The sequence below is a fragment of the Micrasema longulum genome, unplaced genomic scaffold (assembly GCF_059751315.1).
Source record: "Micrasema longulum isolate JH-2025_06_02 unplaced genomic scaffold, ASM5975131v1 h1tg000490l, whole genome shotgun sequence".
In the NCBI taxonomy this organism is placed as follows: domain Eukaryota; kingdom Metazoa; phylum Arthropoda; class Insecta; order Trichoptera; family Brachycentridae; genus Micrasema; species Micrasema longulum.
Window position 1 is genome coordinate 710,095 of NW_028277687.1, and position 18,169 is coordinate 728,263.

Consider the following 18,169-nt stretch of genomic DNA (forward strand, 5'->3'; position numbering starts at 1 on the left):
AGCTTTACTGTTCTCATCTTTGCTGTCACGTGGTAGAGAAATCAGCTAGACGCGGTCTTAAAAATAAGAATTTAATGCTGCTTTCAATAATTATTGATTATTTTTCATATTTTTTTTTCTATTTTTTTGATCTGTAATTTTCTTTACTTAGTTTCAGGTTTTGAAATTCGGATTGTAAGTTGCGATTTTTTTTTTTATCATTTATTAATTTCAATTTTATTTAATTTATTAGTTCGTTATTTATAATTTTATTTTTTAAACATTATTATATTTTTATTTGTTTATTTATTTTATTCACGATATTTGTAACATTTATTGGACACTAATCCCAAAGTCCATGGAACCAAACTACCAAAGTCCTTTGTTGAGTTGGGAAGAATATATATATAACACTTTCACAACATACATTTTACAATATATATTATACGTAACAAAAACATTCGTTCAAAATACATGGCATATCAACATATAAAATGACATACAATAAAAAAAGTCCATGCAAAAAATAAACTATAAATGTTTTTCGGTATTTTATTTTTGTAATTTCTTCATTTTTATTACAATATATTATTATTATCATCTATTTGGATCATTTTTATAGTGTCATTTTTGTAAAATTTCTCAAAGGCGCTGTACAATAAATAAACATCCCAGAACGTCTTGCAGCTACAGAGCGCATGGACGATTGGTTTCTTATTCCTCGTTTCCATGTATGATCTTAATTGAAATTCTTGTTATAATAATACATAATTATAGTGCATATGCAGTCGCGTGCACAGAGTTTTTAATTGGGGTAGGCAGTAGAAAAAAAATGTTTTATATAATATTAGTAATAAATCTTACCAAATAGTTTTCTTCACTCGTCAAAATTAGTTTGAATCACCATGTTGTTGACTTGTAGTTTATGTGGGAATTACCTAGCCATATCAAATATCCTAATAAATGCTAAATTTATATAACATTTTTCAAGCCAAGTTGGATACCTGAAGTAGCCTTGATAAAGGCTGATGTCTTTATATATGTATATATTTATATAACTAGCTGATCCCGGCCATGCTTCGCTGTGTCAAAAGAAGATAAGTTATTGAAAATACGATGAAGTATAATAATAAATAACAAGATGAAATACGTAGTAAAGTCATTTTTCAGATATAATTCGATTTTTAAATCCTATCAAATTCTTTTTGTTTCTTAATTGTACGGGAAATTAAGTTTTGTAACTTTGACTAAAATGGGTAAAATGACAGAACTGAGTAGAACTGTCATTCAGAACTTGTGAACTATGACAAATTATGAGTCAATTAAAACCGCATAGAATGTTGCGTTTCCGTTAGAACTTCCGAATAAAAAGTACATAGAAACACTATTCTACTAAAATGCAATGTTCTTTACAAATTTTGAGTTAATCCACAGATTACTTTCCGAGATTTGCGGCCACAAACGTCTTCTTCTTCTTCTTCTTCTTCTTCTTCAGCCTTATTCTCTCCACTGCTGGATAAAGGCCTTTTCCAAACGTCTCCATTCCTTCCTACCACCCGATTTCATCATCTATGTTTTACCGGCCATAGAGGCAATGTCGTTGACCCATCTTTTCTGTGAACTTCCAACACTTTTTTTTTTGCCCATGGTTTCCACTTTATTATTCTGGGTGTCCACCTGCCATCACTTTGTCTCGCCAAGTGTCCTGCCCACTGCCATTTCAATTTCGCTGCACGATTCATGATATCCACAACTCCAGTTTGGCGCCTTATTTCTTCATGTCTTACTCTGTCTCTTAAACATACACCGAGCATCTGTCTTTCCATGGATCGATGCGTACATAAAGAACCTAAATTTTTATGTAATATAGGTTGATATATATATACCAATGAAGCAGATATTTTTGTATCTAGTGAAACTGCTAGGAAAATTTTCTAGCATTTTTTTTGCGGATTGCGGATTGCGGTTCCACGGATAGTGTCACGGACTCACGGATCAGAAGTCCGAGGTTCGAACCCCGCTCTACCCTATCCTGATTCTCATTTTGTGATAGATTACAACTAGTTAAAATTGAACTATTTGGGTTTATTATGAAAGCGCAATTATTTTTTATAAAATAAAAAAATAGTGTTTTTAATAAGTGCCATACAAAAAAGAGTTATGAATAGCATTTTTAACTTCTTTCATTTTTTTATTATTTTGTAATTCTGAATGTATTTTTTGTTTACTTTATTCACATTATCAAATAAAAATATATCTCTGTTAATATAATGATGTTCTATTGTTTTAAATTTAGGAATTAAAAAATAACCAATTGTTTTAGGTCTCGTAAAGCCGAAACGTTATATGGTTCTAATAGGTTTTATGAACACAATTAAAGAGTGATTTTTCAAAGTGGTCAAGGATCAAGTGATTTATATAAATGTGATACGTCAAAGTGATTTAAGACTTGAGTCATGTAATCAAATCACTTAAATATACTTAAGTAATTGGCCATCATCAGCATTCTTAGTAAAATAAGGGTTTTTGAGGGCATTTTGAGGGAAAATGTGATATTATAAAGCGTTAAATTAAGAACAAATAATTATCATATTTAAAAATGTTATATACAGTTGCGATATGCCAAACTAAAACTAGGTCAGAAAACTTAATGAATCAAATTATACTCGTTAATTAATTCAAGAAAAATTCCAATCAACTGACATCAAAAATTCAGCTCGTGGTGTAATGATCAGCCCTCAGTTTGCCTATCGTGCAAGAGGTCTCTGTTTCAATTTCCGACACGGTTAATGTAAAATATTTATTTAGAAATCTAATTTTACACTATAATATTTCGTAGTCCCTGGATTGGCACCTGAAGTGTAAGACAGATTATCTTACATTAATGTAACAGAAATATCAATCTACGCCGCGATAAGTGTACCAATGAAGTGCCCTATGTACCATTAGGTTCAGAAAGAAAATGGTAGGGTGGTGGAGCATTAGACAAAAATTTATTTGATTATTTTTTCTGATGAAATTATGTACTTACCTCAACATTCGTGAAATTATAGACTTTAATAATCAAAATACGCCGCCTTTCTGTTTTCCCTGTCATCAATAAGTGCCAATTTTAGGAGACAGTATTTTCTAATTTCTGTTCCTTTTTCTTCTAGAGTTGGGAGGCTTTGCCCCCCGACACGGCCACCTTCACCCCCGACATCACTCCTCTCATCCTGGCTGCCCACAGAGACAATTATGAGATCATCAAGATCCTTCTGGACCGAGGAGCTACCCTACCCATGCCCCATGACGTCAGGTAAATTCATTAAAGCTGTCCTCTGAAATGCAAAAAAAATGTACCGACAGGGTTACAAAATGTTTTTCTGTGTCCAGGCGGATAATGAATATAGTACTGCGTATAAAATAGAACCAGAACCCTGAACGAGTGTTTTCGACTTGACGGCTGCTCTCAGATAAAAATCCTGAATAGGCAACTTTTACACGGCCATTTTTCGCATTCCCTGGACTAGCATCTAAAGCGTAAGACTAAATTACCTTACCTCCAGATGATCGAAATACGCTGTATCTTTTAATGCAGCATCATATGGGCCATCAGGTTCGGATTCCATGATGAGGATGAATTGAAATCTTCATACAAAAATACATTCCCGTATTTTCTCTATGGCGCCAGTGCAATAATTTGTAAACAATATAGATATTTTCTATTGGCGTGCTCCTATCTTGTTTTTTTTAATAAATTGTTTACTGTGGGAAGTAGAACCATCCAAAAACCCTTAAAAGCGCCCAGTTTTATCTGCTGTTATCTGCTGTTTTCAGGTGGACATACTTGTTTTTCACTGACATCTCGATGAGACTGAAGTTAGGTACGAGTTGCTTGAACCAAAACATGGTTCAGATGCTATCAGGACACGGCGAGTTTGGCGCAAAACTTTTTGATTTGGGTCAAGTGCATTGTGCAGCGTGTGCTTGCAGTGAACTCCGTCAAACAGCGTCCTATATTCTGTGAGATTGCCCACTCCTGGACATGGAGAGGGACATGATGGTTTGTAGTCTGAGCAGTGTGCCGAGACCTGTTTGGTGTACCGATCTAGTGGCAAATAGGAGCAACTTGAGGGCATTTTCGGCGTTTGTGGAGGGGTTGGTTCAAAAGTGGGACCTGTTCGGGGCCCCTCGATCTCGACCGAGATAACTCCTGGGCCTACTGCACCAGTAGATTACACATATACGGGAGAAATGGATCCATGCTAGTCGAGGTGCGAAACTCATGTCTGTGCCGTCTTTGTCCCGATCTAAGGGAAGGTGGGAGTTATTAATCCTTTACTAAACAGGAGTCACTGGACGTGTCTGGGGACTGAGGTTTTGGATTGCGGGTGCCCCTGTCAGTGGACATCTTTTCCTGAGGACTTCCCTGAGCACGGAATATACGTTTCTTTTATTGCTTTCGTTTGATGAGGTAAAATTCTTCAAAAATTACAGTTTGAGTAGGTATGAGTGGTGGCAAAAGTTTGTTTGCAACCAGTAGTCTTTGGGTAAGTCTGCTGCTTTTGGGTGCGTTGCCGGTGACTGGCCTTAAGTGTCACCTGGGGGCGTTCTGGTGCTCCAGAGAGTAGTAACTAACGTTTCTTATCACTGTCGATATAAAGGGCTTTGAAATGGGTGAAGCATTTATTTATTTATTTTATTTATACTTCCCTTTGTCCCTACCTTGTAGACGATGAGAGGTGGTTTTAGAGCGATAATTAAAGGGGCATTGAAAGTTGTAATTGTAAATATTTGTTCGTGCTTTTTCTTACTGAATTTGGTAAGTAAAGGATGAAATATAATCAATTCGTTGTGAAAAAAAAAATTGCTTGCTTGTATGAGTGAATCCGAAGAAAGACATTTAGTCTTTAAAACGGATTCGGGTATGTGATAGATGCTTTCAATGCTGTTTTCAGACGCACGGTATACAAATAATAAAACTATTTTTTAAAATCTCAAAAGGTACTGACTGATACAGAAAAATTTATTCTGATGTTGTTTCTAAAAAAATACAAAATCGGTTATGTTTTGGGGTGCGAAAAACGGGACAACGAAACGTCAATTTTAGTCCGACGTGCAGTTGTCTTTTTCGTAAAATATTGGGGAGACTTTTGCGAGAAAGTGCCAGAAAAACAATGTACAAAATCGTCCGGCATCAAGTATGATTTTAAAGTTAAAATTAATAAAAAAAGTCTTGGCATTTACAAAGCTAATGACCATAAGCTGGTTTACGTGATCCTCTTACTCACTTTCAATCGTGATAACTTCTTAGAATGGAAAATCCAGCCCTGTCTACAAATATTTGGACATCCTTAAAATATAGTCGACAATAATTTGTTACGAAAACAAGTATGAATACATTTTAAATTCGAGGCATATCCAGAAAGTAAGAGTACTCAATTTTTGTATTAAAAAAATATATTTAAAAAAATATTACAGCACATTGTTTGTATAAATGTTACTTATTTTCCACGTAGTCGCCTTCCCGTTCTATGCAGGTTGTAAGTCATGACACAAGCCTTTTGATGCCCTCCTTATAGAACTATCCCGCCATCTCCTTCGTCCACTTCAAGACCTCTTGTTTCACCTCCTCATCGGTTATAATTTTTTTTCCACCCATGTGAGTCTTCAAGAAGGTGAAAAGAGGATACTCATACATAGTCAACGGTCATATCAATACTCATGCTTTCAACAATAGTCAACGGTTTGCTGGTATTAAAGCAGTGGAACTGCCGGTAAAACAACTTTGTGACTATAAATTGATTGTAGATCACTTTGTTGATCCGGAATATAAAAAAAGAGTTTCCCACACTCACAACACTAGATTAAAAACTAAGGGCTCACTGTCTGTTCCCCGAATTACAAATCACTTCGGAGAGCGAACATTAAATTGCGTTGTTCCAAGATTGTTCAATGATCTCCCACAAACCATCATTAACATGAAAAATCTTCAAATGAAAAAAAAAGAACTGAAGAAATATCTTCTAGATACTTTATAGTGCCTGTTTATAAATAAACCTGTAAAATATAAATAAAATAAATGTAACATAAACCTGTCATAAAAAAAAATGTGTCCCACCGAAAAGTCTTTAGACTTAGTGGGTAACAAATTATTATATGTATTTTTTAATTATAAAATAAACGCTGCTCTGCAGCACTGAAACTGAATTAATTCTACAATTTTTATAACAAACTACCACTGACGCTGCGAGGAATTTTGCACAAGATTAAGTCTTATTGTCATAATTAACAATACTTAACCATATATTATATAAATAAAAGACGAGTGATACTTTAATCCACAAATTTGGAATATCCAGTGACCGGTTTCATCGCTTTCGCGACATATAATGTTATTTTAATGTGATCAATTATTTTATTAAACTCATTAAAATAGCATTATATCAACTCATTAGTTAACCCAAAAAAATTTTTTTTTGATAATGATCCTTAAGATAAAAATAACTTTATTTAATTTACTGTCATATAATTTTGAATAATCTATCCTTACCTCTGTTTTATATAAATACATTGAACTCCTTAATAAAGATACCAGTCTCGAAGATGTCGCGAAAGCGATGAAACCGGTCACTGGATATTCCAAATCGGTGGATTAAAGTATCACTCGTCTTTTATTTACATAATAAATTACAATGAACTTCCATCAAGAATTTTCACTTACAAACTTAAACACTTAACCATTATGTCATTTCTTTTGCCCTTAAATTCATTATTTTACTTTGCTTTTTTTCACATGCTGTTTACTTTTAATTACTGTTTTGTTGCTATTAATATCATTTCATTAAATTTATATTTACTTGTTGTTTTCATAAATAATCTATGTCTTAATTAATGACACGTAATTTAATGTTTTTGCCTAAAAAAAAATTATAAATACATTGTTTTTCGTTCAATATTCTTATTATATTATCTTACTATATATTCTTTTGTTCATTATTTTTACTACCAAAGTCCGAGGAGGAATTAGGGCGCAGGGTGGTTAGAACAAAAAACATTGAAGTCCCATAGTTATTTGATAGTCCATCCTTTAAATTTATTTTTTTTAAATATTCTTATCAAAAGCCTATAAATCCAAAAAACCAGCAATAAATTGTGTTTTTACTTCGAGAGATACATTTGAAACAGTTTTACAACTTCAAACCGCTCGCGCTCTCCTGAACAATTTACCAAAAGTGACTTCTAGCATTTAAGCTTTAAGGCACAGTTATTATTTTATTATTAACATAGTGCTGTACTGGCAAAGTAATGTATAAATGAATAAACACAAAAAAAAAGTTTTTTTTTATATTTATATCAGATATCTTGAAAATTCATTAATCAATTTAATAACAATACCTAAAAAAAAAAATTGTCTTTTCGGTAGCGGAAAACGTATTATTTTTTTAGAATATTTTTTTATCATTTTCAAAATGTGACAACCAAAAAAAATCCACCTTGTGAAACTTATATTGAATAAGTTCATCTTACCAATACCAATGAAATGACGTGCTTTGATCATTTTTTTATTCTATATTCTATTGTAATTATTCTATATTTTTTCTTTGTAGTTATTTAATTCATACGATTTTATTTAATAAGTGTGAGTATTATGTAAATTTACAACGCTTTTTTCACAAATATTTATTTTAATAAATGTTTAAATATGGCTTTTTCTCCGTACCAGAACCACGTACATATTTTTAAGATAAGTTGAATACGTATTGTCTACAACCCTTAACAATTTGAAAATAAGAACCCTCGCTTTCTTAAGTGTCTAAGGAAAATGCGTGGTTAGCGCGTTAACTGAACTCAAATCTAGAATAGGTCAGATAAGGAAGCCACCCTCATCTCCTACGGCGTCGATCAACGATTTTTATGTTCAGATTTTACTGACAAATTCTCTCCATTTATCAGAGTCAGCCTTCCCCCTTTAGTAACCCCCTTCAGCAAAATAAAGCCTGCAAAAATAAACCGTCGTTTGGTAGAGATCGGATGATGCATTTCAACGCTTACGGCGTAACGCCATTTATATTTTTTTAACGAAAAACTTGCAGAGCGCAATGAGTCCAACATTTACTTAATTATTTATTTCGGTGAAAGAGATTTTAGCATCATCATAATTCAACCCGTATCCGTATCCAGTGATGCATAGAGCACTGGATTGTTTGTTTTTTGCTCCACAAGTCAGGAAGCTCACAAACAGCAAAAAACGCCAAGGCTTGATACAAATCACATTTTATTTTTTGTGCCCTTACCGGGAATCGAATCCGAAACCTTCTGATTGTTAACCAAATGCAGCGTATCTCGATTATTTGTTATAGGAAGGTAAGGTGATCAGTCCTATGCTTTAGATACCAGTTCAGGGATAATGAAACACTATAATGACGATTCACCTTAAACAAATAAACTTTATGTTTGATCTGATCAATGATTTATAAACGTAATATGTATCTTATATTTCATTACTTTTTAACTATGTTATACAATTTGTACAAATCGGCTTTGGCTGTTAATAAATAAATGTTTTATGTCCACCCTGACACGGATCTAACTTAGGACCTCAAGCAGAGAGTAGCCATCGAGCCGAAAACTCTCATTTTGGGTTCTGGTTCTATTTCATACAACGAGACCGACTTATCTCAACTTAATTTTCTTTTGCGTTTTTTTTACTCAATTATAAAAATATAGAAAGAAAATAATAAATAAGTATCCTTACACCCTTATTTTATCTTGCTGTATGGATTTAAATAATAAATGTGAAATGGGTTGTATAAAAAGTTATTTGATTAGTAAAAAATTGACCGTGAAATCGACGTGTGCAATCAAAACAGCCATCTTGATTCTTTGAGGATTATTTTTACCGTTATTATTTTTGATTGATTAAACTATTTGTTTCTCTCTTCAGGTGCGGATGTGACGAGTGCGTGACGTCACGTCAGGAAGACTCCCTGAGGCACTCCCGGTCCAGGATAAACGCGTACCGCGCCCTCGCCAGCCCAAGTCTCATAGCCTTGTCGTCCAAGGACCCCATCCTCACCGCCTTCGAGCTCTCCTGGGAACTCAGAAGGCTCAGCTTTATGGAGCACGAATTCAAAGTAAGTTGACCCCCATAAAAAAATAGATTACGCCATGCCTTGACTCGAATAAAAATATGGTTTCCAGTAACAAAGAAACAGAAAAAAGTATATGTTTACTTTATTTTCCATTTTTTTTTTTAAATCGGTGATGGCATCATCATTCTCTCACTCATACCCAATGGTGCATAGGGCTTTAGTTTGTCACTTAATCGCAGCTTATCAGCGATAATAATTTTAACTACGGTCATGACTCACATCATTGATTGCTTTTGTTTTATTTACATATACACCCCTGTAAATAAAAGGAGCTTCGCAATCGCGCCGCTAGGCGTAGTTTGACGTTTACAAAAAATAATATTTATTAATTGTTTTAAGCTTTGTTAATCACTCATGAACAAATATTTACCGGTGAAAACTTGCACAATCCTTTTTACATTTTTTATCCGAAAAGTTTTTACACGCTTTCATGACACGAGCAGGCATTTTGGTTTCGATTGTAAACGTCACGCCTGGCTGGCGGTCGAAGAACGACTAAATAAGTACGCGTTGGCATGACTGAGTGTTTGGGCATGAGTTAAGTGTCATCATTTTTGAGGGTCTAGGGCATGTATGTGTGTATTGTATATGTCAATAAGTACAGCTAACTTCATCGTAAAGCACCACTATTAGGCTTGAAATGACAATATATTTTGTGTTATTCTGCCGAAGTGTTAACAACATTTTTTTATAGCGCTAAACATGCGAATTTCGTGCCAAAAATCGGAGTATTACCGAGGAATTTTACTGCATCACTTTTTTCTTAATTTGCAGTTGAAACACATATAATTCCTGTGGAGACTTATGGCCACCATGCTCTGTCAGAAACAATATGCAAATATGAGTTTTGATACTTTAAAAATAATCATTTTGATTTTGAAAATAAAAAACGCTTTTGCGCACCGAAAAAGTTTGAAAACGAAGAATTAGAAGTGTTACTCGATAAAGACTCATGTCAGATACAAAATGAATTTGCAGAATCATTAGTTGATCAAACAACAGTTTCCAAACGTTCGAAAGCATTCGGAATTATTAAAAAGCAAGGAAATTGAGTGCCACACGAATTGAAGCTAAGAGACGTCGAACGAAAACAGCAATAACTCACAATATTAATTCCATAATCATGCTATTAACAGAAGAAGATTAAAATGATCAATCGCACGCTTCAAGCTTCACTTCAGGGGCCATGAAGTATTACAGCAAAAAACTACATATTGAATCAATATTTCACAATGCCAGCATCGACCTAGCCGAAAATCAAATCAGGGACTTCAGGCATGACAGGCAAACGTGCACACCACAAGACCATGAGGCTTACTAATCTCCACTCGATTTACTTTGTAATGATTTTTACCTTAATGTAGTCATCGTGTCAGACACACTAGACCAGGGTTCAGATTCTAATTCATGCAGAACGGTACTCTTCTTTCCGTTTGGACACATTTTTTTTGTATTTATTTTTATTTAAGAAGGTAAACAAGAACAGAAAATATAAAAATAAAAATAATGAAACCCACTAAACCGTGAAACCGGCTTGTCGGCAGGTTTCTTATTTTTCCTTTACAAAGAAAAACGTTAGAGAAATTTTATAAATTTAAAAAGTAATGTGAACATTATTAAGAACTAAAAGCATACATATTTTTACACAACATTTTTTTACAAAAAAATAAATAGATGACTATTAACATGAAATAATAATCAATATAAAGCCTTGTTACATGTTAGCATAACATAATTGATAAGATTAAGAAAGGGTCTCTGAAGTGGTTTGGTCGCGTAGAACGAATGGACGACGAAAGAATGGTAAAACAAGTATATATGGCAAAAATGAACGGTAACGTGAGACGAGGACGACCAAGGAAGACGGGGCATGATCAGATAAACCAAAATCTTAAGTCTGGTCATGTCAAAAGCAAACTGAACCGAAGGGCATGTATGATAAGATGTATGAATGTGGAAGAAGCTAGGAATGTATGCCAGGATAGACGTATGTGGCGGTCCATTATCTCTGCCTATCCCTATAGAGAAATGGCGTGATGGTAGTAGTAGTAGTACTAGTAACATTTTAGCCATAATTTTTTTTTTCTTAAAAATTTTGTCAACTTTTTTAAAGATCCGCTTAGGAATCTTATTGAAAATTTTAGTAATTGTATAATGAAGTGTTCTTCGGCCATACTTGTTTACAAACCTCGGTACTGACAAGCCTTTTAATGTGCTAGCCTTGTATTATTCAACATAAAATTATGCATTCTTTGTATTATTGAATCATTATTTTTATTCAGCTAGGTGGTAATTTCACAGTCAGCCACAAAATAAATTCATTTTTTGTACATGACATGTTGCTATTTTAATTTTTCTTCTCTGGGTGCATGTCCACTATCGGACGTCTGCGGTCATGTTGGCCAACATTACTTTATTTACGGCTGCCCAGAAAAGCTCCACTGACGACTTGATATACCACTGCGTTCTTCAGCCAGGAAGTTCTTCTCTTCTCGGGCCCCCAAAATTGAATTATCTAATAGTAATATTGTATATTCAATATTTCAAAAGAAAAATAACTTCAGCTCTTACGATAACTCGTAAATATTACATCATAAAATAGTTTTAAGGATTTTCTATAGATGGCGTCTTCTCAAAATAATATCTTTGTGTTCTTTTATCTATACGTATTCATATTGTGTTCAACTATTAAATTAAATTCGATTGCTTACAATTATCATTTATTAATATTTATTTATTTATTAATATTATATTACTTGCCAACCTCGCGGTTTAGTGGTCAGCGCGTTTGTTCACCATGCAAGAGGTCTCGGGTTCGATTTGCGATACGATTGACAAAAAGATTTATTTTAAAGGGTGTTTTCACACCAGAATATTTCATAGTCCCTTGACTGACGCCTAAAGCGTAAGATTGATCATCTTACCTTCATGTGGCAAAAATGACCAAGATACGCTGCGGTTGGTGTAGCAATACATTCAAATATTTTATATACTAGTTGACATTAATTTTAGTAATCCATAAATAATTTATAAGGCACTAGCGGACCCGACAGATGTTGTCCTGCCTGAACGTTGGCTTGCCTCCTATTACCTTGAAAAAAGACTATTTATTGATAAGTAGGTTTTAAATTTTGCATAAAATTGTAAGATTCAATATGTCTATGTACTTGTAATTTTTTCAAACTGAACGGTTTGGGTAGGTAGGAAGAAAATGCCTTAAGGCAATATATCCGCCCTTTACGTTTATATTAATTGTATATGTATATAAAGTATAAAAAAAAATAATAAATAAATACCGAGGTACTTGTTTGTGTTTAAATTCCAAAACTAAAAATTAAAAATATTCAAATATTGAATTAAAGTAGGTACTTAGGTACTTGTTTACGGTTGAATTCCAAAACATAAAAAAAATCTTTTTAAAAATATGGCATTCTTTTTGGAAACGTCAAACTCCGATCTTCTCACCAACAGAGGGGTGTACTTATGTAGAAATACGATTTTTTTAAATGTATTGAATTTAATATTATTTTAGCATTACATAAAATCCAGTAAAAAGAAATAAATGAGTAGAAATTATAAGGAATTTAAGGAAAGAATCTGATTGAGATCCACAAAAACCAAATGCTGTTTGTAAATTGTAAAAGTCCTCGAACGCCACCCTAGTAGATCGATGAATAAAAAAGAATGCTCCTTATTTATTTTTTACACATTAGATTGAAGATTTTAATATCAACGAACACGCACAGCGCAAAGATCTATATTTCTCTTAAAATCGCACGTAAATCGGTTAAGCCGTTTAGGAGGAGTTCAGTGACATCACACGTACAGAGGAATTATATATATAACAAGCGGACCCGACAGACGTTGTCCTGCCCGAACTTTAGCTTGTCTACTATTAGCTGGTTGAACAAACATTTTTTTCGTAATTAATTACCCACGTTATTTATTTTAGGCTTTTTAAAGCTATTTATATGTACATAATAAGGGTTTGTTTTTGTTTTATCTCCACGTGTGATCGGCTAAGAGACCTCATTGTGCTTAAATCAAAATCGTGCAAAAATCACTACTCTAGTGCCACAATCTATGGAGAAAATACAGGAATATGTGTTAATTATAAAAATTCAGAGCGCGATTTACCCTGAGCACTCAACCTAGGCCCAACGCGAATTTAGTCATTCTTTAATCGTCAGCCGTGTTTCGATGTAACCTTGACATTTAATTTTAAACCAAAAGAAAAGAAAGAACTAAGATAGACCAGATCTTGTCTTGAGGTAGTAATTTTTTTATTTTTTTGTCCTAGCTTTAATTTTATTTCGTTGTATTTTATTTCATTTGTACCTGTATTTAGTAAAAAAAAAATGTATTTACCATTGTTGGAATGGACTGTATAAGTCCGTCAATAAATAAATAATAATAAAAGGAGAGTGGTTGTATCGTGAAAACGTGCCAAAACTGTCCGGATAAAGGGAAAAATACTTTTCATTGATATTTAGGTACCTAAGTAGTTGTTTATGATTGAATTCCAAAACTTAACATTTTTAATATTCAAATATTGGATTTAATTACATAGGTAGGTACATTGGTACTTGTTTGTGGTTGAATTTCAAAACATGAAATAATATTTTTTCAAATAAAGAATTCTTTTTGCAAATGTCAAACTCTACGCTACTTACCGACTAGTAATAGTTCTACATTATTTCTGACTTACCGGCAGTGGTGCATTATGTGTAAGAGTCCGTTTTTCAAAAATATCTCGAATGTCGGTTAATTTTCTTTAAACATTACTAAAAATCCATTAAAAATATGTTAACATGTAGACATAAGGAATTGTTAGAAAATTAATCATTTCAGTATACATTAAAAATAATTGATGTTTGTTAACGTCAAAATACAAACTTTTTTAATTTACAAAAAAACAACATTCTCTAAATTTGTTTGAATATTCATTTCAGTCGGATGTAACCCTGGAAAATTGATAAAAACACATTTATGCTTCTAACTTTTTTCTACTCAACATATTGAAGATGTTATTATCTGTAAACCTCGAGTACGTGAAACAGAAAATTCTGCAAAAAACCGCACGTAAATCTGTCAAGCCATTTTCTAGTTATTGCGAGACACAACACGGCGATTCGTTTTTATATATATAGATAGATAATAGATAACAGTATTTATTTGTTTTTAGAATTAAGGGTTTGTTGTCATTACTTTTGCTAAATGCCAGATGATAGCTGTGAAATTGTAAAAATAATATTCCTCTCGGTCATTAGTCGTATTTACCCAAACAAATTTACGGGACGCCTGTAAAAGTTTCATTGTGGGCGAACCATTCCGCATTGTAGGAGCAACTTACCATATACTACTTGTAAGTACGTTGTGTACGTGTGGATGAGAACCCGGCATGCGTTGTACGTGGCCGGGGGCCTAACTCGCCTCATTTCTGTATAAAATCAAATCGCTATTAATCACCCGTGGTATTAGGGAGGGTTTCCGGGGATAATAGGTATTTTTAACTTCGTAATAAATATTTTTTTACAATTGAAACAAATGAAGATGCGGGTTATTTTTACAACGCGAATTTCATTATTTTTATCTGTTAGTTTTATTCTTACTCAATAATAACGTTTCTATAGTATAAATGAATATTTGGAAGATGCAATTGAATAAATTAAAATATATTAATTGTAAATAATGTAAGCAATAGACATCATGAAGGTATTGTGTTTTTACTGTATATGTTTTTGTTACTTCTTATATTTCTGTTAATTTTTTTAATTTGGTTTTAATTATTATTGGATTCTTATTTGTTTTTGGTCAGGCTGGAAGAAATTGCTAGTGGCAATAAGTCCACCATTTAACCATGCATATCTTTGTTTTTCTTTTTGTAATTATCACATTGTGTACTTATATTATGGTTTTTATTAATGGTGCTCAAGGCACTGAATTATTTATTTATTTAAACAGTTTATATACACATGCTTAGGGTGGGAATATTGCCTTAAGGCAATTTCTTCTTACCTACCCATACCATTTTTTTTATTTTCTTAAAGTGGTATATATTTCAACAATGTTTGAGTATGTTCAAATGCTTGCAGACTAGCTGGATTTCCTCCCTAGAGAGTTATTCATATTAAAATTTATTCAACCGAGAGGGAAAACATTTTTGAGAAGGGAATATGGAAGTCTAGACATTTTAGGGCTTATGACCTGTCATTGGCTGGTTTAAGTGGCCACTTTACACACTGCGTAACATTTACTATTCTGCCCATGTTTGAACATCCCCATTTCCTCAACTCTTCCATCTGTTGACTTTAGTGAAGTAACAGAGCTGAAACCTTTGTGTTTTCTCTCTGTTCATAATAAACATTTTTAAATTATTAATCTAATAAACATATAATTTCATGTACCTACTTCAAACGTTTTTTCATTGTATGTTTTTTTATATGTTAAATTGCCATGATTTTTGAAATTTATTTTTTATCAATACAGCCAAAGCTAATTACAACAGTTACGTGAAGAAACGTATATACAAGAAACTAAACAAAAATAACATAAAACTATTTGGCAAAGACAAACAAGGGCAATAAAATAATGATATACCATATATTCATAATAATGGTATACCATATATTCATAATACAGTACGAGCATATAGATAATACAGTAAATAAATCACTGAAATTACTTGGCTTCATTAACAGAATATCCTCTGATTTTACTAATGTCCGTACAATCAAAACTCTTTATTGCTCAACTGTTCGCCCTCTTCTTGAATATGCCTCAGTGGTCTGGTCTCCATTCTATGTCAATCGCATAAATCACATTGAATCAGTCCAACATCGCTTGCTTCGAAAAATAGCGTGGATGCTTGGACTAGAGAGAGATAATTATTCTTATGCTGAAATAGAGTCAATGTTAAATATTTCTAGTCTACAAAAACGTAGAACTAATATTGACTCCATATATATGTTCGGCATACTAAATGGTATAATCGATGTTCCATCATTACTGGGACAAGTAAAATTCAATATTCCGACTCGTAGATTGAGAAACAATGAAGTACTGTTCATCGATCAGCATAGAACAAACTATGGCCTAAATTCTCCAATGACCCGCCTTTGTCGTATTGTTAACTCAAGACAGGATCTGGACTTTTTTGGTTTAAGTTTACAACGATTTAAACGAGCACTAAATAAATAGTCCAGATCTTGTCTCGATGTCCCTTATGTTTGTCAATGCTTCTTTCTTTTTTCTTTAAATGTTTTAAACTACTCTTTTATTGTAATATTTAAACCTTATAAATTGTATACATGGACAATGTCCGTTAATAAATAAATAAATAAATAATAATGGTATACCATATATTCATAAACACGATAAACATATAAGACTTCGAGCCAAACCATGCAAATCCATCTTCATCCCACACTGTTTTATTGGCGAAGAGATCTACAAAAATCCGGAAGATCTATCTTAAAGAATTCCAAGTTATGTGATGAATTGACTAATCTCCACATTCCGGACATTAAAGCATAAAAACAAAAGTTTATTTTAGAAGATTTAATAAATTAACTAAATGGTGTTTTTGTTCTGTATAATATGTGAGGGAGATATGCATGTTGTTAAAGTGTTATGCATAAATATATTCTTCCCAATTCAACACAGGACTTTCGTTTCTTGGAGTTGGGATTTGTGTGTCAATAAATGTTACACAAATATATTGTGAATACAACAAATTAATAAAAAGCTGTTTCTTCTTCTTCTTTGCGTGTTACGTCGTGTGTCCCCGAAGTTGGCGACTACTTGGAATAAAGTTTCCCTATCCTGCTGACAACTCCTCAACAGTTCTAATCTTGGTCCATACTCAAATTTTTCGAAGCCAGGAAAGCTGTTTTTTCCGACCCCTCTACGTCCCTCAATCTTCCTCTTCTGACAAGCTGAAGTGTGGCATATTTATTACCTCTCATTACATAGCCGAAGTATAAAATGGTGGTGTATATGTTTATTTTTATAAATTACGGAAAAGAAATTAATTGACAGTATATCTCCATGTTTTTTTTCAAATGTCTGAACTTAAGAATATTCCGTCTTTTGATTATGGTAACACGATGTTACATCACCGTGCGCAAAGGAATTAGTAACCACAGTATTTTAAGAGTTTAAAAGTCCTCGCACGCTCCTAGTTCTAAGTATCTCTCTTCAATCCGTGCCTCATGTCTGAGGATGGTGATTACGCCTGACTCCAGGCATGGCTCGTCTGTAGACTGTCTCCCTCCATCTGGAACGGTATTGTGCTCTTCTATAGGCATTCGTCAGTGATGATTCTGATAACTCAGTGACTGTGCCGCTCCATCTTGTCGATTGACATCCACGCGACCTTGTCTCTTCGACGCTTCCCAGGAGAATAGTTTTCTCCAAACTCTGAGTATCTACCAAACAGCAAATGACGCTTCAAAATATTAGTATTTATGTTCGAATCTAGATATGTGTTATATTTCAATTATTGTATTATTCTTCTTTACAGATTGAGTACCAGGAGCTCAGAAAGCAGTGCCAAGAGTTCGCTACGGCGCTGCTAGACCACACTAGAAGTTCTCATGAACTAGAAGTCCTCCTCAACCACGATCCCACCGGTCCCGCCTTCGAACACGGAGAGCGAATGCAACTGAATAGACTTAAATTAGCCATCAAACTTAGACAGAAAAAGGTATGCATAACATGCATTCAAAACAATTATCTTTTGGTTAAGTTACTTATTCTCTAATAACGAAATTTACAAAATAATCGTATAATAATCGTATTTTAGTCATTTTACTTTCGTAAGTTGATAGACGTACATTTGAAGAGTTAAGCAGACTCCCTTTCATAGTTCTTTTCTGATATATCAGTAATTTGATGAAGATTTATGCGTTGGTATTTCAAGTGAGGCTCAGTTTTTTCAATGTATTTTTTGGTTTTATTATTCGTGTAAAGAAATAAATAGTCTGAACATACGTACTCATGTTTACTACCCTCGTGTATTACCTTGATAAATTACATGAATTAATTACAAA

The 18,169-nt window shown here is 33.3% G+C and overlaps 1 protein-coding gene across 17 annotated transcripts in view; it reads left to right on the top strand.

The window, feature by feature from the left end:
• Positions 1-18,169, top strand: part of LOC148281159 (transient receptor potential-gamma protein-like) — a 369,353-nt gene that overhangs the window by 313,646 nt on the left and 37,538 nt on the right. For all 17 annotated transcript variants that reach the window (XM_088227186.1, XM_088227187.1, XM_088227188.1 and 14 more), the window contains 3 exons: positions 3,135-3,277; positions 8,909-9,098; positions 17,641-17,823. In XM_088227186.1, coding sequence (XP_088083312.1) covers positions 3,135-3,277; positions 8,909-9,098; positions 17,641-17,823 — 516 coding nt within the window. The remainder of the gene's footprint in view (positions 1-3,134; positions 3,278-8,908; positions 9,099-17,640; positions 17,824-18,169) is intronic.